This window comes from Lemur catta, chromosome 1 (assembly GCF_020740605.2).
Source record: "Lemur catta isolate mLemCat1 chromosome 1, mLemCat1.pri, whole genome shotgun sequence".
NCBI classification, from domain to species: Eukaryota; Metazoa; Chordata; class Mammalia; order Primates; family Lemuridae; genus Lemur; species Lemur catta.
The window spans coordinates 21944843-21967972 of NC_059128.1; the positions used below are offsets into that span (position 1 = coordinate 21944843).

General features: G+C 39.7%; 1 protein-coding gene across 5 annotated transcripts in view; it reads right to left on the reverse strand.

The window, feature by feature from the left end:
- The window catches only part of NRXN3 (neurexin 3), a 1488306-nt gene that overhangs the window by 811444 nt on the left and 653732 nt on the right, over positions 1-23130 (reverse strand). For all 5 annotated transcript variants that reach the window (XM_045562522.1, XM_045562514.1, XM_045562538.1 and 2 more), the window contains 3 exons: positions 9889-10008; positions 1458-1839; positions 479-669 (listed from right to left, as the gene is read on the reverse strand). In XM_045562522.1, the coding sequence (XP_045418478.1) occupies positions 479-669; positions 1458-1839; positions 9889-10008 (693 nt within the window). The remainder of the gene's footprint in view (positions 1-478; positions 670-1457; positions 1840-9888; positions 10009-23130) is intronic.

The window sequence follows — 23130 nt, forward strand, 5'->3', positions numbered from 1 at the left end:
CAATTGTTATTCTTGTTTTGCAAAAAAAAAAAAAATATATCTATATATATATATATATATATATATATACACACACACATATATATATGCATATACACACACATACAAGCTGAACAAAGTTAAGAAATTTTACCAATGTCACCCAGGCAGTAAATGATTCAGCTGAAATTCCAAAGACTGTACCCCTTCCTCAATATTATGCACCATGACCACCCCCATATATTAACATTTATCATCTCATTACTCAGCCCCCAGAGCAAGACATTCCAGAGATTATCAGGAAGAAAACCATTCTTTGAGGAGTAGTCTAAGTAAAAATTGAATAAATTGCATCATGGTGTAACTGAACACTGTTAAAATAGGATATGCATGATACATCAAAAATGCATGGCACCCCTAATCTACGGTGTGCCTCTGGAAACAGCCTTTCTACTGTAAGAAAGGATCTAGGGGCAATAAACTTCTTCACAAGGTTTACCTTTCAGGTCCAGGTTTTTGGCACCGTTGATAACCTGAGTGACCACTTTGGTGTCCACTTTCAGGCTGTGGGTGTTACTGTTGTCCCGAGTGATGACCACGTTGTGCCACTGGTTGTCATTCAGAGGGCGGTCGCTGTTTCCTTTAATCACATTGGGACCATTTCCGAGGTCAAACACATAGTGTATGTACCTATGAGGGACAAGAACCACCCAGTAACTTGAAATTCCCTGAAGTGGCCTAATGGCAATGTGTGTGTGTAACTGACGTGAGGGCTTCAAATCCCCTTTGCTAAACTGGTATGATGCAAGAATAACTAAAGCTTGATTTATGGTTATCAGAATATTCAGATCTAGTCTATCATACTTCACTTTAATCCCATACTCAGAGTTTATTTCTTTAACACACCTAGTAATATAATCCAGAGCCAAAGTAGTGTAGGTGCTACACTCCAAAATACTAGGGGGTGACAATTAAATTCGTAGTCAATCATGGATCTGTTGTTTGTTAGTTTTTATTTTGACTATTTTTCAATACAGGGTAGTCAATTGTCCTTTCTTAAAGAAACCGCAGCTTTTAAAAATTGGCATATGTAGGCTAACAGTAGAGTTAAAAGTACCTATGTTTCATTTCTTGGTATAAATTTGGTGGTTGCAGTTGGTATTACTCAAAAGATAGATGCAACACACCCCAGAGCCCTCTTTTGAAAAAATAAGCTTTTTTTCTATAGTTTTAAAGAATTGCATTTCATAGTAAAAAGCCTAATAGTGTTGAGTTAGTGGAAGATCTTTAAATACAATCATGAGCCTCTCTCTTTTCCAGAGCTAAATCATTTTGTGTATCTTTTCGATCAGTAAGTATGCTAGCATGTATCATGAGTAGAGGGTAGAGAATAGAATAGACAGTTTTTTCATGTCCATATTTTATGCAGGGCTTGAGTGAAGACATCCAGCATAAATTACGCAATCCCTTCTCCTTACCCCTTGACCAGCTCTACCGCAATGAAGTCATTGCCGTCACCACTGTTGAAGAGAATGAAGCCATCGGCGGAGGTGGTCTTGAACTGGAAGAAGAGGTGCATGGAGGTGTAGGCCTGGAGCGTGGCCAGGCTCAGGTAGCTGCTCTTGGTCTTGAAGGTGACAGGGTCAGCGATGATGTTCCTCAGTCCAAAACGAGCCTTTAGCTCACAGTAATCAATGTCGCCGTTTTTGCACAAGTCAATGTAGAGCAGGCCATTAAACATGAGGCTCTGCAGGTGGCCGATGAAACTGGAGGGAACGACAGAGATGTACCGCTTCTCAGTCATGATTCCTGTTTCGATATTGTGGAACTCCAAGCGGGTGTGGTCTCCCACCATCGTACCTGTGAAAACCATAAACGAGGTGCACACAGGAAAAGTTACCATATTTTGTCACAGTGTCCTTAGTATATCTTCTAGGTGTGACCTGTTTCCACAGAGAATATTCAGTTTTCTTGAATGAGTTCCAGAAAACACAATGCTCAATATGGTAGCTACCTGACTTGGCCTCAGTCAAGGAGCTGAGGACTGTCTCTGCCCCAACTTACAAGTTCTGAGTCCCATGCTCACATGAGCTGGTCAGCACGGCCCATCATAGCAAGGGAAATATAAGATCATGGATTACCCAAGCTAAAAAATAAAACTATTATTTTTCTCTATCCAGGAAAACAACTGGGCATCAACATATATTATAAGAAGAAAGGTGTCTGTTGCTCTAACCCTTGTAAAGATACAACAAACAAGCCTTCGGCATTCACTACCAAATATTTATTGCTGTAATAACTCACCACCCAGTATTTGTGGGAAAGGTTCTATTGTAGAACAGCTGTTGATTTTACCTGCCCAGTAACTGTTGCTTTATCTGATAATAATGCCTAATTTTCCTTTGGGAGGCTACCTTCCCTGCTTGACCTTTCAACCATCTGGACTGGATGACACTGACCCTAATCAAGCTACCCAGGCTGGAATACTCAATATATTTAATTCCCCTAACCATAGACTAAAAAAGTAGTCCATAGATTTAAAAGTGATCCTCAAACTTTAGTGTGCATCAGAATCACACGGTGGGCTTAGCCCCCCTCCTCAGAGTTTATAATTCAAAACTCTAGGGGGAGGCCTGAGAGTCTGCATTTCTAACAAGTTCCAAGGTGATGCTAATGGGGCTGATCTATTACAGTTCACCCTTAGAACCACTGGAATAGCAACAACCTAAGCTGGCCCCCAGCTACTGGGCTCCAGAGCTTTTGCTTGCACACTTAGGAGAGAGGCATTCTTTGCAAGCAAGGCTTGCTGGAGGGGTAAGAAGAAAGCCTAGAGCTCCTAGAGGCCACGTGATAATCAGAGGGGTCAGAAGACCAGTGATCCAGCAGACAGTCACGAAATGGACAGAGATGTTATTTGAAGGTCTGGATCCAGCCAGACACCTCTGGACCTTTTTTTTAAACTATGTGGCAATAGACTCCCTTTCATGCTCAAAGCATTTGAGTTGAGTTTCTGACATTTACAAATGAAAGATCTCCAGGTGACACAAAGGAGCTCTTCAGACCTTTCATTACCTTCAAGAGGTGAGTGACTAGGGCAGAGGGGATGAAGAGGGCTTGAAATAAATAGAATGAAATTTTAATAATAAAATACAACTGAAATTTCAGTAACAAAGTCAAGGAAAACATTATTAGTGTGGGGAGAGTAGAAGTGGGCTTCTTCAACATTTATATAGAAAAATCATGTTAAAATGTAACGAACCCTGTTCTACTGCCAAGTGTTAGAGGGAGGGGAAGGCGAAGGGGGATTCCCCTCTTCCTGCCCTCTCCTGTCTTTACCTTCCACAGTGAACAAACTCCCCTAGCAAGACACTGTTAGCGTCTCTTTGGGTCCTCTTTTGAAACTTTCCAGAAGAAAAGGAATGACACACTCTGAAATATTAAGGATAATATTCTGCAAAGAGAAACTGTGTATGCGTAGCTCAGCCCCTGACACTTCCCGTTCCCCTTCGCTGGAGTGAGCGACCTTCAAGAAACACTCATTCTCCTCTACTCATCCACAGCCTGGGTGTTGCAGGAGCAAGACTTTCTTCCATGGAGGATGCCTGTCCGGTCCTCAACTAGCACTGAAATGGGTTTAATTCTGAAGTTCAGTAGATGTAAGCAGTGGGTTTTTTAAATGTCATTGTTATCACTAACAAAAATGATATTTGATTTCCATCTGCCTTGCATTTTTTCCTCTATTGGCTCAGAACTCAGATGATAAAAAACAGGGAGGGTTATATTTTGAGGGGGTCCCTTAAACATCAATGTCTGGGAGATTCAACCAGATAACACCCTTAGATGCTCATTATTGACTTCTCGTTGGAAACACATTCAAACCTAATTCAAAGAATTGCTCATAAGCACAAAAATCAGATTTACATTTTATGAGCTTCTAGGTGATGTTTTGACAGCTAGTGACAAATCATTTTCTTAATATAAGCACAAATAAAATAATGATGTTGGATAACTTAAATATAAAAGTGTAGGAGAACAAAAATCAAAATGCAATGTAAATCTGTTCACAATTGACTAACTGGAAAAAAGAATTACTGTATAAAATTATTCAGTACTGAAAATTGGACTGGTCATGAAAATGCAAAGTAATGAAACCTAATTCACATGCTTTAAAACAGTGAAGTGATTGAAATAAACACCCAGTGTTGATCTAGCTGTAACTATGCATAACAGGAATGGGGGCTGGAGCTGGAAAATGAAGGGGAGGGGGAGTCATAGCCAATCTCCATGGAAACAGAAGAACTAAATTAGGATGGTGCTGGTAGCATTGCTAATTCTTATTTTACAAAAAAAAAAATAATAATTCTAAGATGAGAACTAAAGAAGTGAGAACAAGTGATCCTTGGCAAAGATCTGGGGCTCCAAAAGAAATCTAAAGAGACAATTTTACAGTCAACTATGAGCTTTTAGAGAAATTCTGGATAAATTGACCTCCAAGATTGAGGAAATTCTGCTCACTAGGAAATCAGTTTTATAAAGCAAAAAAAAAAAATGTAAGGTGTTGATTAAGATAAAAGAGAGACTAAGCACAGACTTGGGTAAATAAGAGAAGAGGAGCAAATGATAGAATTTATGAGCTTAGCTCAGGAACACAGACTGGGTTAGGGTTTAGGATGACTCAGACAGAAGCTTCAACTAAAAGTTGGGGAGAGGAAGGACAGAAGGTGACATGGGACCAATTAGGTATTGCATACTATTCCTGGGAAAAGCATGAACAAAAGTGCTTATAGTTTTAAGCCTGTGCCAAACTAACCAAATAATTAAAAAGAATATCTGTGTGTCACCTAATCTATATTAGTAATGGGATCTGAATGCTGGGCTACAGAAGACCAAACCTCCTTTCCAGTTAAGGGGTAAATCTATGCATACCTCATAGCAGTTGCTTTCAAATTTTAGAGGAAAAAGAAGTAACTCAGGAGAAATATAACAAGGAAAAAACCAAAACTACTGAATATTTCCTGTATGTCGGGTGCTGTGCTAAGCACCACATACCCATCACCAAATGTCATTATCACAATTTGTAGATAGCTACCATTATCCTGCTTTAGAGGTGAGGACATTTAACTCACGGAGGTTAAGCAATGTGATCAAGATTCGTACAGGTGGTAAATGGTAGACATCCCCCGCAAAAATTGAACCCAGATTAACTAATTCCAAAGCCTGTACGTTGACTTGCACAATAAACTATCATTGGAGAAAAGGCTGCCTCACGTCATTGCCCAGGAAAAATAGTGGTGGAATTGGACTGGTGAAATTTCCGTGCAGAAGCTGTTGTAATGAGTTCACACATCTTCCCTATGGCCAAGCATCATCATGTCATTCCACTTAATTCATGGGTAAAGTATTCAGCACTTCCCTAAAGCAGCCTTGTTGCCTTGGCCCTTACTCACACATTGACTTCCATGTTTCAGTGGCTGCCGACAGCCACTCACAGCGATGAAAAGCATAAACCTACGGAAAATGCTGGCCGGGTTCAAGCTGCAACGTCCCACAAGGCAATAGCATGCCGTGGATGAGCGTGGAGACTCTGGGGCTACACTGCCTGAGTTTGCATCCTGGCTCCACAACTCCTAACTGGGTTACCTTGGAAGAGCTACTGAACTTTCCTGTGCCACACTTTCCCATCTGTAAAATAGGTATGAAATTATCAGGGTTAAATGTCTCCATAGACATAAAGCACTTAGAACAGTGCCTATGGCTTACACTGTTAGCTATTACTAATAATGCAGACTTTTTTCATTTCTCTGAAATGATTTCATCATTTTCCAGTTATTTCACTTACTGTTTTTCTGTCTTTTATTAAAATGCAAGCTCTTTTTAAGTAGGGACCACTTCTGTGTCTTCTGCATGTCCCACAGTGCTTAGCCGAGGGGCCCAAGCACAGCAAGCACTCCTAGCTCAGGCTCTAGATCCTCACTTTTTATGCACATGAGATTTCTGGCCAATACTAAGAGCTTAGCAAAAAAATAATATGATGGGAAAGGCTAAAAGGAAGCAATTTGGCCTCCCATGGCTCCCAGACTCAGGGAGAAGAGTTTAGAAAATGAAGGTTTATAGCACTCCAGCAAAGGATCTTCACATTTTGCCCACAGTTACCTAGCTTTCCTGATCCCACATTCTTTTCTCTATGATATCAGCATTTTTCAAAAGTGTATGCTGTAAAATACTTTATTAAAATAAAGTTTCTGGAGCCAAATAACAAATACTGCATATTTATCAATGATTAGCAATATACATTAGCTTATTAAAATCTCCTAATAAATCTCACAGTAAAGAACTCCACTTCAAGTTGGAGATGGAATGGCACAGTGGCTAAAAGCCCAGGCCCTGGGGCCAAACCACCCATATTCAAGGATTCCACTTTTATTTTGTTTAACCTAACATTTCTCAATCCTATTTTATCTAGGTTGTTTTTTTTTTTTTAATTACTAACACAAGAAACAAGTTTTAAATGGAAGACTTTGGAAAATGACATTTTTCCAGCTTGGTGCTATACGTACTCTACAAGGTAAGGCAGGGAGAAGTCAACGCAGACCAAGGGTTGAATTCTTGACCCAGCAAGAAGTTCTGTGTGGAAGAGGTAGTCCATGCAGCATTGAGGTGCACTTCTGCTGAGCATAAGCTAAGTGAGCCATTCTTTCAATTTATTCTTAATAATGGAAATATAGCTCAATCAATCAATCTTTATTAACTGTCAGCTGAACTTAATACTTTTCCAAGAATACAGTCATATTATAATAAATGAACCAGGTTAAGGAATATTTTTTCCTTGCTTTTGATTTCTTGAGTCTGACTTATTCTTTGCATCATTTCTATAAACCGGCTAAAACTTTGGCACACTGGAGGACCTTAAACAGCATGAAAGGGATTACTAAGTAAGCCAATAAGATGCTTCTTAATAACCTGGAGACTGTGTGGTATTTTAGATGCATTGCCTGATTTTATGACTTCTGTCAACTAAAATTAAAACTCCCAAACCCCTTTTTGATGTACAAAGCAATCCAAGATTGTAGCTCATAAACAAAACAGCCCTTTTCCTCTCCTAGATTTCTTTATCATTCCAGCTGCTTTCTTACATCAGTAGTGATGATGAGGGCTGATAAGGAAAGAGTTAAATTAATTTCAAAAATCAAATTACCAGATGACTTGGGCATTGCATGGTTTAGCCCTGCTTTTTAGTTACTAGTGGTAAAAGAAAGCAGAATTTACCTTATGGGGATGGGTGCATACCTACATGATGAGTGCAATACGCACTGTCTGGGGAATGGACACGCTTGAAGCTCTGACTCGGGGGGATGGGGGGGCATGGGCAATATACATAACCTGAACTTTTGTACCCCCGTAATAAACTGAAATTAAAAAAAAAGAAAAAAGAAAAGAAAAGAAAGGAAAGGAAAGGAAAGGAAAGGAAAGGAAAGGAAAGGAAAGGAAAGGAAAGGAAAGGAAAGAAGGAAGGAAGGAAGGAAGGAAGGAAGGAAGAAGAAAAATGAGCAAGAGAGGGAATACACATCACAATACCGTCAGTTCTGCAGTTCTTACCACTACGCTTTCAGGGAATGTATTTTCCAAGGAAAATGAAAGGAACTCACTGTCAGGAGAGAGTGGGGACATGTCGCCATCTAGTGGCTATTATTGAGAACACGCCGTGAATCGAGCCTCCTTTCTCTTTAGAGATTAGCCCAGTGGAGTGAGCAAGAAATGTGTGACTTGTCACCAGTCACCATGGCCTTTGCAGGCTCCTGTCTGCACTAACTGCTCATGGGAATTTCTTGGATAATTAATTCAGGTTGACTGTGGGTTCTAAACTCTATAACCATTTGCACATCTCTTTTTTTAAAATATTCATAATGCTAAGTTACCCTTCAGGCACATAGACCAGTAACTTCACTTCCCACTACTAAGTTGCATGTATGTGTAACTGGAGTGTTTTAGATAGTTGCTGTGACTCTGTTTGTCTTTGGTTTTTGTGAGGGCGAGGTTGAGTATTGTAGTCTACCTCCTGAAATGTATTCCCCACCTCATTCCAACCCATTTCATTATATTTTCCTATATTGTAAGATAAATCATTTTCTTATGATGTATTGTGAAGTGCACCAAGCAAGCAGCTTGATTTTGTGGAATCACACAGTCCTGGATTTGGAGCTTAATTACACAACTTTCTCAAAGTAAAATGGCATTAAGGACACTTACTTTGAAAGGCCATGATGAATTACAGAAGATTAAAGGAGCTGATATGCGTAGAACAGCTAACACGATGTCTAATGCCTACTGAGTACTGGATATATGCTAGATGCTCTTCCTCTATCCACAGATTATCCTCTTCTACACACACACACACACACACACACACACACACACACACACACCTCTGCACACACACATGCTTCACTGTAATTCCTGTTTCCAGAAGTACAGAAGCTCAGGCTCAGGGATATAAAATTAAAAGACCCAAAATCATAGAATATTTATGCTGGAAAGGGACTTAGAAATAATACTGTTTAAATTTTAAAAGTGAGGAAATGAGGAAAAAAAGATTAAGTATATCTATTCCCGATGCATAAAGCATTTCAGTGACAATGACTGTATTAAACCCAAGAGCTCCTGACAATAACCTGTCTTATTCACAGAAGAAACTATAGAGGTGGCTGAGGCCACTAAGTTCATGGCCCACGAATGGCAAGTAACTTGCCCAACATCCTGAAGAGAGTTAACGTCAGGGGCCAGATCTGATGCCAACAGTGTCACATGTAATGCCTGGTGCTGACTCAAGTTTCCTTTCCCATATGAACAAGAATTCTGCTTCACAGATGTGTGCTGCTCCAGAATATTACAGAGTGTAGACTGATAGGAGGTGGCACATAAAACAGCACTTGGAGGTTCATTCTCTGTTCCACACTAGACCTCATCAATTACACCCACCCATCAAATTCTGGCTGGAGATCTACCCTCATAAACTACTCCTGATTTCCCCAGCCCAGACTGGTTATTTTCTCTCATAATTGACAAATTATAATCTCATGCACCCAAATGAGAATCTCATTATATATTCTTGTCCTATTTTCAAATACCAGAGTCCTACGTAATCTACTTGATTGGTTCATTGTTCGAGGAAACAGGTGATCTCCTGTGTTTCCTTTTTATCTTCTACAATTCTAGCATGCTGCTGACATGTGACAGGTTCTTAGGAAATTCTTATTCCTTGTGTGGAGCTCTGAATGTTCCTTCATGTAGGTATGGATTCATTCATTTACTCACTGCCTTGCTAAATGGGGTAGATACCACCAGGCTGAGGATTTGTGTTTGTTCACCACTGTATTCCCAGTGCCATCTGAAACAGTGCCTGGTACAGAATAGGTAATGGATGAATAATGATTAAATACGTAAATAATTAATTAAACTAAACATTGTTCAGCACCTTCTAAGTATCACGTACTCTTCTAGGTACTTATTTTTACCTGTGATGTTCTGAATTTCTGGCTTGACTCATTTACCAATAAAAGGAACTGGCATATGGAAGGATGACTGATAAGTGATTTTTGAATGATTAAATAATAGAAAGATCTGTAGACTCCTACATCTGTCCTCTGGACACAGACTTTATGCCTAAAGACAGAGACTCATAAATATATAATTATAGTAGTGGGCAAATTTCATAATATAGATTGATGAAAAGGGATTGTAAAATACAGAGGAAGACCTTCTTAGCCTTGCCTGAGATTGTCAACAGAAAAAATGATTTGTGACTTCTAATGAGCAAGATAAAAGGTTTTGAAAAAAAAAAAAACACTGCGCACTGGATGACTAAGAGGGATATGAGACAAAAGAGATGAATTTCACCATAGTTACACTCACCCTCCGCCACATCATCGTCCACGGTCAACTTAAGGCTCTTTCCTCTCCGCACCACCCGAACGGTGTGCCACTCGTTGTCGTTGAGCTTCTGCCCTGCGTACAGGGTCTCGGGTCCTTTGCCTAAGGATGGTGGTAAGTGCCAAAGTTAGAATCAATTCTCAAAGTAGGGCTCATGCATCAGGGTTGTCAAAGCCACACTGGTGCACATGACCCAGGTGCATTCAAGAAATTATGTCCCTACCAAAGCTCATCCTAGTTTCCCTGATCAGCAGGGTCGGTCCTCCATAATCGTCCCCAAATGCATACATTTCAATTCAAACATAAAGGACAGTGACTCAGTAATGAAAGAAATAAGTGCCTCTCTTTATCTTAGATACCAGATTTTAAAATGCTCATGGCAATAAGAAAACGTTTACAGGAAATAGTAGTTAGCAGTCATTTATTTCTCAAAGTCTTAGTATTCAGATGAATTTCTTAAAGATACAGGAGTTTTATCATAATTTTTTTTCTTTAGAATAATTTGGTCATTTAGGCATAATACACCAGTCTGGCTTTTAGAGAACATTCACAAATTGGATGAGAAAAGAACTCTGCAACATATGCTGCCTTAACTTGACATTTCCATTAACTCCTGGTCTTATCAGAATTCAGTGACCACAGAAATCACAGTAGTAAACAACATAATGGTAATACCATCAAGGTTTAAACCCCATTATAAATAATGCTCCTGAAGGGAATGTGAGGGGCTCCAGACTCGTCCCATTGTTCATCATCCTCCAAAAGGATCCAAAGACCTAAAAAATGAAATAATGTAAAATTCCAGAATTGAAGCTTTTAGATCAAAAGAATGTTTAGTAGAATGTGACACTAGATAGAGGAATAAACCAAGCTGTCTCAAGAGATACAGGGTCAAGATGCTCAAACTGAAGTTCAAGTGGACCCTACGAAGACTCAAGCGCAACAAGCATTTCTGGTATTTAGAGACAAATGATGGCATGATAGAGACACTGAAGCATTGAAACAAGCCAGATAATAAGGGGGGAAAATGTCATGTTACTTTAGAATGTAACTCTGCATATCACTGTCAAACTGAGATGCAGATTTAAAAGACAAAGAAGATTGCACAGAACCAGAGGACAGACCAAGTTTGCCCTTTGCAAGTGGATGGCTGAGACCATGCAGAAAAATGCTAATTAAATATTTCCGGATTAGCTGATCAATATGTGGAAAGCCCTACCCCTGAAAACGACTTGAAGAAAAGGTGAAATATATAAGTGGACACTATATCCATATGGATATAAGGCATGTGAAATATTTCAGAAAATCATATACTTCGCTCCAACACATACTGAGCACAGGGCCAGGTATATAGTAGATATTTTATTGAGTGCTTGAATAATCAATATCTACATAGCAACCATTATTTAAAATCAATACATCTTCATCTAAGTAATTATGAAAGCTTTATTATACGACTCTCACTAGCCACTCTCCTCCCTCCTCTACCTCCAAGACTGAAGACTTTTATACCGTTTAGGAAAGAAAAAAAAAATAGCAGCATCTGGCTAGAAATCTCTAGTTAATTTTAAATTTCACCTTTCAATTCCGAGTAATTAGCATTCCTATTTTCTACTGATTAGTAGAGTTATGGTAGTAGTTGAAGTCTGGGGAATTCTCTTGAAAAATAAACAGACTTTCAAGGTGAAAATATTTCTTTTAATTATAATATATACAGCAAATAATTTATATTTTAAAATTTTCAGAATGCACCCAAAGCCCAAGTGCAACCCAAATCGACAAGAATCCTAAAAATTTAGTAAAACTTAAAGTGGACCAAATGTATCCCAAATTGGGTAGTGATGTCATAAGATCAGTGAATCTTAGAAAAAAAATAATTCTATAATAAAACCATTTATATTCAATCTCAACTTCTCTTAATTTTTGAGTATGCTTGTCTCAATATTATGTAAAATATATACAGTATAGCAAGATTTTCCCTGCATTAGATAGCACTCCTCGTTATCTCATTAAATTCAGGTCTAAGACTGATGGAACAGTTGCCTTTACAACAGCAAACTGTGAGGGCATTGAAAGAAAACGGACCAAATCATGTGGATACTTTATAACAAGAACAGATGTTCTCAGAAAAAACAAATCTGCCTTTGTTTTTTTATGTTTTTATCTTCTTTATTCTACATGCAAATGTTTCAATAAGAAAGAAGAAAGCAAAGAAAGATGTGGAGAATTTTGGCTATAGAGGCAGAACTGTTACAAATATAGGCTATTTAAAACATTTCCTATAAGGTGACATCTGTTCTTTAGGCAATTTTTGTATATCACTTAATTTTTATGTTTGGGGACATGATAAGAGGGAGAATGACTAACACAAACTCGGTAGTTTTGGAACATTGCTTTATCAGTGTCACATTAGCTACAGAGATGTCAAACAAGCTTTGTCTCAGTCCTATGTATTTAAATGACGCCAACATTCTGCAGATACTTCAGCACTCATGGTATCCTTGAACTGTTCACAGTGGTCAGATTAAAGCACAAATATTCCACTGTCCATTTGACACTAAAACTTTAGAATGTGATAGCCAATGACTAAAAATGTTAAAAAAAAAAAAAAACCTGAAACTTCTCATGCCTTACTATTTAGTTACATTTGATACCTCCAACACCAATAATTCTTATTACTCTAATAGCAGGAAAAAATTCACATTCATCTCATTAAAATGGCATGGAGTATTATTCAATATTCATTTTCAAGCAATAAATGAATAGATTTCAGTGGGATTTTGCAAAACTCTTGGCCTCCAGAAGTGGAGAGTCAATCACATTTATCCTTAATCAAGCCAAAAGGTCAACTCATTCTACTAGACGAAAAGTAACGTTTAAACTCAGCTGGAAATCTAAGCAAATAGATGGGAGGAGCAAATCTAATCAGTAGCCCAGGCATAAAACTGGACTAACAAGTGATGTAAGATGCAGACACAAGCTGAAGGGTAAAACATACAAACTGTCAAGTTTTCAAAGCAGGTTGATCTAGTCTGGGGAAGAGAAGACTTCCTCTGGCAGATTCAAGCAAAAAGCCAGTGATGCAGCATCGGTGCAACAATGAATACAAAGTGCTCTTTACATAAGTAAAGGATGGTCCAGACAGAAAGAAAAGCTGGAATTTAAAATGAAATGGGTAAGAAGTTTAAGAAAATCTCAAAGCCATTAATTTTCCTACATTTTCATTTTCAATAACTGGGAAAATTATGAACTGCAATTAGGTAATCACTGAATATATTACATGTATTTTCCCTCTTTATAGTTTATGTGACAAATACTGATCCCAAAAAAACCCTTTAGTCCTCTTAAACTCTCACTGTGGGATCTAAATAGAGAAAACTAATAAATTACCCAACACCCTTTAGTTGAATTTCCCAGATAAGGACACTCATGCCCGGAATAAAGAAGCAAAAGATTACTGGGATACAGAAGTACGTAGAAATGGAATGTTGAATTGTTTATTGTTGTAGAACAGGGGATTTTTAATGAATCCTGTGGGTGATACCACCCAAATGCCCACTCAAGCTAGCCTCATGGCCCAGTAATTTTGTGCCATCCCTTTGAGGTAAGGCTCTGGCTCAGAAAAGATGGTCTAATTCTCTGATGAATGTGAGACAGAGAAGAAAGTACCATGGGTGAAATACACTAACTAGACTGTTCCCCCCCTCCATCCTACAGTAACCCTATGGAAGTCCTGTTTCTTTAAGAAGCCACAACTAATAATAAAATCAAACTGAAACATTAGGATAAAAGCTCTCTTTGAGAGAAAAATTATTGCTGATTGCTTGGAGGAAGATGACACTCAGATATTAGCATATATCCCCCCTCTTTTGGCAGATAGGAAATGGGAATGGTTGGTAAAAATCTATGTTGCAGCATTACTAAAGGCACACAACTCCGCCAGGTGGACTTTGGATTTTAATTATTTTTAACTTATTTACGATTTTTTTTAAAAAACAGACTGTTCATGTTACAAGAATTTTTTATTCCCCCCAGGAGCAATGTAACCAGCAAAACTACAAGTTACCCCGGATAAACATTTGTTTGTCAATATATTTCTAAGACCTGACCAAACCAACCAAACCAGATGGTTTTGCTCATATACAGGGAGTAGAATTTCCTTCCATCTGCCACAAGGCACTGTTTCCAAAAGTAGTTGGGGGCGGCAGTGGCATTTGGAAACTGTTTTGTGAGGGTGGGAGTGGGAGAAGGAGGGGGTGATACCTGTACCATAATCACTTTACTTTATCTGAATATCTTTCTGTTTGTCCGAAAAGAAAAGAAAAGAAAAGAAGAGAAGAGAAGAGAAGAGAAGAGAAGAGAAGAGAAGAGAAGAGAAGAGAAAAGAAAAGAAAAGAAAAGAAAAGAAAAGAAAAGAAAAGAAAAGAAAAGAAAAGAAAAGAAAAGGAACAGTAACTTGATTTCCCTTGGAATTATTTTTCACATGAATCAAATATCCTACAATGCACAAAATATATAACATTTACCCCCTTAGAAAGGTACAATGAAAGATGCATATAATTATACATCTAAATAATATGGTTAATAAATTTTCAAAATGATTGTGTTAGATTTAAAGAACATCAAAGATATTTTTAAAAAGATGACTTACCATTATTTCCACCAGCACCTTCGGTTAGGCCAGCTGAACTGTGACAAGCACTCTACTAAGCCCACAGCACCATATATTTTACCAGGCATCCTCCCCAGGGCAAATAGATTAGACAAGTAAAAGCAGAGATAAAAAGAAAAAAAGAACAGGACTAAAGGAGGAGGAGGAGAAGGACAGAGAAATAGGAAAGGAGCATTTTATTTTCTGTCCACAAAATTTCAGTTTCTGGTTGTTTCCTTTTGGTTTATAACCCAACAGAGATTGAGGAGGTGTTTTGTTTTTAAAAACTTATTTTATAAATTTATTTTTTATAGCATTCACTTTCATTGTAGAAACAATTTTAAATCATATTTATTTTTAGAACCAGTTTGGCAAAAACACCTCCAATAGGTCATTGGATCCTCACTAGTGTCCTCAAGTTTCAGGCAAAGCTGCTGTACCTCCTACAGCAGTTGCAGATGGTACAGGGAGCTTTCTGGAAGTCTTCTGCTAAGACGGATCCCAGTGAAGTGTGAGAAAGACAAGTGACCCAGCTATTCACCCCAAGGACAGGTACACTCCTGGAGACCCTGCTTCTAGCTAAAACCTACTAAAAACACCACCAATATTTACAGGGCTTGAATAAGCAAACATACCATTGAGCCTGCCATGTACAACGTGACAGCCATGAACTGCTCATCCTCTCCCTATAGCTCATCCTCCACTCTCCTCTTCCAGGGTAGTAACAGAGTACTGTTACTCCCCTCTGGCAGTGCACTGCAGAGACCGTCTATTCCTGTATTTAACAAATGTTAATTGATCATCAGGATGGGACCAGGCACCATTCCAGGTGTGGAGGATAAACAGATAAACAAGTGGGAAAAGGTCCCTGCCTTTCCAGAGCTTACAGTCTGGTGTGGGGTGAGGGTATCTGGAGGGCAACACTCAAATGAAGGAACATGAGATAATTTTAGATAGAGTTGAGTTCTACCAAATCTAAAATAAAACAGAGTAATATGATACTGAGTAGGGAGTAGGGATCGAGGATTGGCTACTTTATAGAATGTTCCAGAAAGGCCTCTTTGAGGTGATTTCTCTATTCTTGCCCTGAGTACTTGGTTGGGCAGAAAGCCAGTGAGTGAGATGGTCAGAGCAGGGTTCCCTGAGGCTGCACATTTGCCAACTATACAAATACCTGAGGCGGCAAGGGCAGCAAGAACAGAAACCCTGGATGAGTCTGGCATGTGGGAGGAATGAAAACAATCCCATTATGGCTGGAGCTTGTGCCCAGGAGAGAGCGTGGTCCAAGAGAAGATGGCAGTGTAGGCAGAATCCGGAGCACACAGGGGACTAGATGACGTGGCATGGAGCATGAATGCTGTTCTAAAGGCAACCAGAAGCTCTTGGAAGGTTTTAAGCAAGGGGATCATATGATCTCATTTAAGTTTTGAAAACCATTCTGGTAACTATAGGTACATTGGACTAAAAGCGGCCACTAATGGAAACAAGAAGATCCACCAGAAAGCTGTTAAAGGCAGGAGATGAAAGGGACTTAGATTAAGGAGGCAGCAGTAGAAATGGAAGTGGTGAGGTTCAGGATGTATCAATACTGCAGAGGCAGGGTCAACTGCACTTGGAGACGGGTCTGGGAGGTGGACGGGGAGTGGGAGAGGCAAAGAGAGAAATCGATGTTGACTCCTAGGTTTTGGTCTGAGAACCTGGGTAGATGAAGGCAGCCTCACGTGAAAAGGGATAGAGTCCATAAAAAGTAAGTTACTATTGATCCTATTGGCCAGGGGAGCTTACTTTCCATATTGCTATTACGTCTTCCCTATCAGTCACACTTGATACCCATTCCTGCCAGCTTCCTGCTGCTGAGCAGTGTGAGTCAACGTTCACAACTTGCCTGATTTTCTTAGCACAATGCTAATCTGTACCTTAGGCTGCCACTGTCTACCAATGGTGCAAGATTGTTGGGTGCTGCTGTCTGCCTGCCTTTCTTCTTTCTTTCCTTCCCTCCCCCTTCCTTCCTCCTTTTCATTTTCTCCTGCTTGGTTTCAGTTATGTTCTCCAGCCTACGTCGTAGGACTGGAACAAGGAGTGCCTCTAACATTACAAAGCAAACACTGGTGGCCCATTCAATAGGATCTCTAAATTGTGCTCACAGTGCAAAATAAATCTGTTCATCTTGGCTAGGAGAATGGGGCATCTCAATTTTGAAGTGGAATGAATCTGGGGCAGATATATCTCCGAAGGAACAAATAACTCCACAAAAGATTAGAAAGAACCTTGTCCCCAATTTACTGCCAAACCTCTACCGTGAGCCATAAATTTACAGCATTGCTCAGCAGTGGTAAGCTGAGGACCGTCTCAAGATTTCTTGTGATAATCTCTCTCCGTGAAGCCACTTTTCAAAAACAATTTTCTCAGGGATAGGCAGAAAGATCCTTTTGTGGATATTGATTCTCCTCTTTTTTTAAAAAAAAAAAAACAAAAAGCTTTATAAAACATACCAGAACTTTTATATTTTTTCCATGGAATGATTAATACAAATTAGATTTCTTTTGATGATTTAAGATGTTATAGTGCCTTAGGGTGATTCTCACTGTGTCATCTTACTGTTTAGCACTAAATTCACAGATTTGGAAGCTGAAGGAGATTGAGCTAAGGAGATTCTATCCAGGACATGCTCTAAAACCTGCTCCACTATGAAATCCTAATAAATTTCTAATTTAAGTCTATTTCCTTGTGAATTGACTCTTTTGTCCTAAAAAGCAGAATAAAAAATACATATGCAATTATGAATTGAAAGGTCTAGTAAATTAATATTAACAATTAATATTTTACTTTATGTAAAAATTAAGGGAGGCAAAATACATCTTTAGTCTCCCTTTATTACTCTCATAACCTTTCTACGTGCAGCCATTCCTTCTCAGCCTTCTCCAACCCTCCCAGCTGAGAGTGTTCACCTCTCCAGTAATTCAGCTGTACTTTCATCTTGAAAATGATCACGTTGTCCCTCAAATTGTGAATATTGTTTGCATCCATTTTTATGCCTTCTGAAAGACAATATGCTACCTTTGTAATCCCCAGTAACTAAGCATAGTACCTTGCACTAAGAAGGTGCTCTATGTATTAGGAAAAAAATCAGTGAGTGAATAAAACAGAATAAATTATATAAATGAATGGATAGGTTGAGGGAGGGAGATGAAATAGAAGGGGAGCTGAAGAGAGCTGCTTTGCAATGGGGAACCTGCCACCTTCTGATTCCAAGATTGTTCTTTTTAAGCACCAAAGGAAGAGAGAAAAGCTTACTCTTTCTCTGCTGCACCTCTTTTAATGATGGGATTTGTCCTGTAAAATTTGGATTCAATCAAAAGGCCACACTTAAAGGCCTAGAAGGCCACATGTAGCCATAAGGCCGCAGGTTCTCCATCCTGGAAATCAGTGAATAAACAAATGAGAGTAAATTTATTGAGGGTGGAGGAAGAAAAGGGGAGCAGAAGCATTTCGGCAGCAGAATGAATTAGACACCGGGAAGCAGTCATTAATAAAATAAAGTCACTACTTTTTCTTCTGAATATACATATTTTTCCTGGCCACAAGAAAATGCAGCTTTCTGGGAAACTGAAAGGGGAATGAAAGTACCACACATAAAGGGGTTCCAGTTTCATTGTATACATGACCTCATTTATTTTTGTAGTATGAAGTTGAATATCATATCCCAGCTTTACAAATCAAAAGGCAGAGCAAAGCTCTGCCACCTGTCACGGTCACACAGTTATGGGACTCAAACCCCAATCGGACTGTCTGCAAAATCCCTTCACTGTGCTGTGCGTGTTCTCACAGTATCTCCAAGTTTATTCCCCTGAATTGTTCAGCCTAAGGATTCAAGGAATATGGTGAGGCTGGGTGAAGGGCATGGAGGAAATGGGAGACTAGTGCTAAATATAAAACAGAAAGATATTTAATCTAATTCTGGGAGGTTAATGAAGAGTAGAACTTGGTTTTGTTTGTTGTTTGTTTATTTGTTTTTTAAAGTATTTGCAAGACCAGGGTACAGGCCTAGTAAACAGAACCTATTAATAAAGCAAAAAGAAGTTAAATGTGTGTATCGGAAATGAAGGTTAATGTTAAAAATATCATCACATTTTCATGCACTTGCAGCCAACCTATGTCATATGCTGTCTGGGAGCAGGTCCCCTCAACTGGCCTCAGATTTTAGCCACAGCAGCAGACAATAGCTATTGTGAGCTCAGACACAGCCTGACACCCACCACCTCAAGCAGAGTCGGCCCTTGGGCCCTCCCTGCCTGCATTAAAAAGTGAGAGTGGGAGCAATAATATCCTATGGGTGGAACTATCAAATATGGCGTGATAGAGCTAATGGATCAATGTCCCCAACGTCCTGTTGTAGGAGAAAATCCTAGGATCCAGGCATCTGCTGTAACATGTCCATCTTCCCCACCTCCACGGCACTCATGGCAGGAACCTCGGCAATGCAATGCACGATGGACAATGGATGGTCACACTGGTGTTTCTTCCTGCACTTCTCACTCTTCCTGCTCCTTCATTCCTGCTTTGGGGACCACCTCTAAACAATCACCTAACTCAAGTCTTTGTCTCAGGCTCTGCTCTCAAGGAAACTCAAACTAAGAGAACACTTACACAGCACTCGATCGCTCTCCATGCAGTAACTCAAACATTACAGCAACACCATGAGGTAGGTCATGTCAATTACCTAGCATGAGATTCAGAGAGGTTAACTGACTTGTCCAAGGTCACAAAGCTATTCGATTGTGAAATTCAATCAAGCATCCAGTCTTTCTTGACTCCACAGATAGATCCCTTCCCATTAACCTAGACACCTCCCTAACATCCATGAAGTCCACAAAGCACGGGATACAGTAGTCTACTATCTGCACGGCAGACTGAGGCCCTAGGTTGTAAATTACCAAAAATTGACCAAATTCCTAGGGTTGTGAGAAAGCAGCACAAGCCTCTGAGGCCAAACACATGGCTTTCCACCGTGAACCATGGAGGACTCTGGGGAACGTGAGATACCATCATTCTTAAATATCTTAGGTCTATTCAACAGAGAAACTAATGGCCAGGCGTGGTCACTTACACCTGCAATCCCTGCACTTTGGGAGGCCGAGGCAGGAGGATTGCGTGAGGCCAGGTGTTTGAGACCAGCCTGAGCAACAGCAAGAGCAAGGCCCTGTCTATACATAAAATAGAAAAATTAGCCAGGTGTGGGCACACCTGTAGCCCCACCTACTTGGGAGGCTGAGGCAGAAGGATTGCTCAAGCCCAGGAGTTTGAGGTTGCTGTGAGCAATGATCATGTCACTGTACTCTAGCCCAGGGAACAGGCTAGTCCCTGTCTCAAAAAAGAAAGAAAGAAAGAAAGAAAAGAAAGAAAGAAAAGAAAGAAAAGAAAGAAAAGAAAGAAAGAGAGAGGAAGAGAAGCTAAGAGGGATGGTCTCAATACCCACAGACTTTTCAGGTTCTATATGTTCCTAAATAATCACCACATTCCAGATGGGGAACTTTATTTTAGATGTAAAGATACAGTCACTAGGTTTTTTAAGTATTCCAAGACAAACAGCCCTGTGAAGATGGCATTTCCAGATAAATCCCTGTATTTGTAGCATCTCCTTTCCATAACAGAAAGTACTAAATCTAAGGTAAGAACTGGAAAAGAGGGATATTTGCAGCCTAACTCTTTGGGTGATAATTACAAGGCCTAGTGGCTTATGAGCTTGATGGCATCAGCTGATCACCCGCTGTGGACAGAAGCAGCTGCCACACAGAATGGGCTTATCACCTGGATAGACTCTCTTATCCTCTTAACATCTGGTTTATACAACTGGGGGACCCAGGAGCAGAACCATCACTCTATTCTTGTCCTTGTTCACTAAGACGATGATATTTCTCCTTCCTAAAATAATATGTATGTAGGTTTGAAGACATGAGAAATTATACTTCTCCATCTCACTAGAAATATCTGTTAATAGTCCCCACTAAAATAAAACTTGCAAGACAAGCACAGAGAGAAAAAAAATTAAAACCAGAGCATTCACAAAAATAAATCAAGAGCATTTTAATTCAAATGCATTTGTCTCCCCTTCAGTAAGACTTAAATGCATCTGGCTCCTAACGCAGCAAGTGTGGCCATGGGTAAGATATGCAAACCAGCTACCTTGGCAACCATGACTAATCCCCATGTGCTGTCTTCGTACCTCTGTGCAAGAGTTTGGGCACAGCACGCGTGCAAACTTCAGACTGCTAACTGCTTTATCCATGTGCCCTGAATTCCTGATTAATCCTATGGCATCAAGCAGAAGCAAATTCTTCTATCGATGACAGTGGCACCCAAACTCCAGACTGTATAAAGGAAGATGAGTTTAATTTAAAAGTTCAGGACTTACTGTATAGGCATTGTGGAAACTTCTGGGAATACAAAGATGAAAAAGACACACTCACTGTTCTCCAGGAACCCACAGTCTACTTGGGGAGTTGAACAAATAAAACCAATCACGCGGGAGGAATGAATAGGTCCAGAGGTGTTCACCAGGTCCTGCTGCTGGGACACGCAGTCTGCCTGGAAGTCTGAATCATCAACTATCCTCTCCTCTTTGCATTTTTGCATGCAGGATTATCTAGATCCTATAAGACATAGACCAAGACCTTTGTTTCCGTATCCATCCCAACTCCAAATAGCACCGTCCTTGGCACGTGCACTGGATTCTTAAAGTTGAAGAGTGAATGAATAAATGTCTTCTCATACTGGCATGAGATCTTGTGAATAAGAGATAATATGTATATTGTACTTACCAGACATGGGTCACCAGACACCATTCTAAGTGCTTTACCTATATTAACTTATTTAATACTCACATCAATTTCATAAGGTTGTGATGGTCAATTGTTATTTTTTGACAATATTTTCTAGCCCTTCCTGTCAGCCTTTTCCTAATTGGTCCACCCTGTCTGAAGGATTATATTTCCAGTCCAATTAGGTCTCACATTTTGTGTGACTTGCTTTGTAGCTAAGGAAAAGTGAGCAGAAACGACTTGGGCCACCTGGGAGGTTTGAGAGCCATCAGGTGGCTCTGCTTGCTCTCTGTTCCCTCTGCCACAAATCCAGGATGTCATGGACTGGGGCTGCTTCCCCAGCCGGGCCCAGAAATGAAGAGGCACTAGCAGTATTGCAGCAGAACCACATGGACATTAACGTGGGTGGGACATAAAGCTCTGCTCATGTAGGTCACTAAGCACAGGGAGGCATTTGTCACTACAGCATAAGTGACAAGAGCTAACTAATACATAGATTCCATTAACAACCACATCTTACACTGAGGAAACTGAGACAGAAAGAAGTTCAATTTCCCAATGTCACACAACTACCAATTGCTGGGAATTGAACCTGGACAGCCTGGCTCCATCTTGCCCTTAACTACTACACTATAGAGCTTCTATCAGCCACAAGATGCACCAAGGATGGCCCAGAGATGCAACGCCTGATCCTCACAGTGAAATATTCTCCAGATATCCTACAACCTAAACAATATTCAACTATTAAATCAATACATACAATAAATATGCCTGTAATTTCTGAGTGGGTAGAGGATAAAGGAAGGCAGAGAAGAAAAATAAAGCGAGATTAAAATGTGAGGAGAGGACACATATAGAGAGAATGACAGGGGAGAAAACAGATTAAGAGAAATTCTTATTTGTCAAATTGCTCAGAGAAAATCTCTCTTCTGGAAAAAACAAAACTTTTAATATTTTTATCTTTCCAATGCTGTCAGAACACAACATGTGAAAAGTGTTTAGAAGTAAGTATTTGGAAACAATCTGGTTATTTCTGTACTTTAATAAAACAAAGTCTTCCGTATGTTTGTAATACATATGGGTTGGCAGGTGACACTTCACCTAGGGAGATGTCACCTACATGAGTGAAATCGTCCTGACATTTTAACTTTCAGATTTTTCACAACTGTTAAGGAGTAATTTGGGCCAGTGGTTCTCACATTTTAAACTTCATAAGAAGTGTCTATGAGTAATGTTAAGAATTTGAATTCTAGGGCTCTAGGCTCAGTATTTCCAATTCGGAAGGCACAGAATGGATTCTATGAAATCCCACTTCAGTAAGATCCCAGATATTCCTGATGCAGGTTGGATTAGTTTCCCAGGGTTGCTGTAACAAATTATCACAAACTTGGTGGCTTACAACAGCAGAAACTTACTCCTTCACAGTTCTGGAGGACAGAAGTCTGAAATCAAGGTGTGAACAGTGTCATAAAGGTTCCAGAAGAGAATCCTTCCTTGCCTCTTCCTAGCTGCTGGTGGTTGCTGCCATCCTTGGTACCCCTGGGCTTATAGCTGCCTCACTCCTTCTCTACCTCTGTCTCCATGTGGCCTTCGTCTCTGCATGTCCTCTTCTGATAAGGACACTATCATTGGATTCAGGGACCACCACAACCCAGTGTGACCTCACCTTAACTAATTACATTTGCAAAGACCCTATTTACACATAAGGTCACATCCTCAAGTTCCAAGCAGACATGAATTTTTAAGGAACAATAT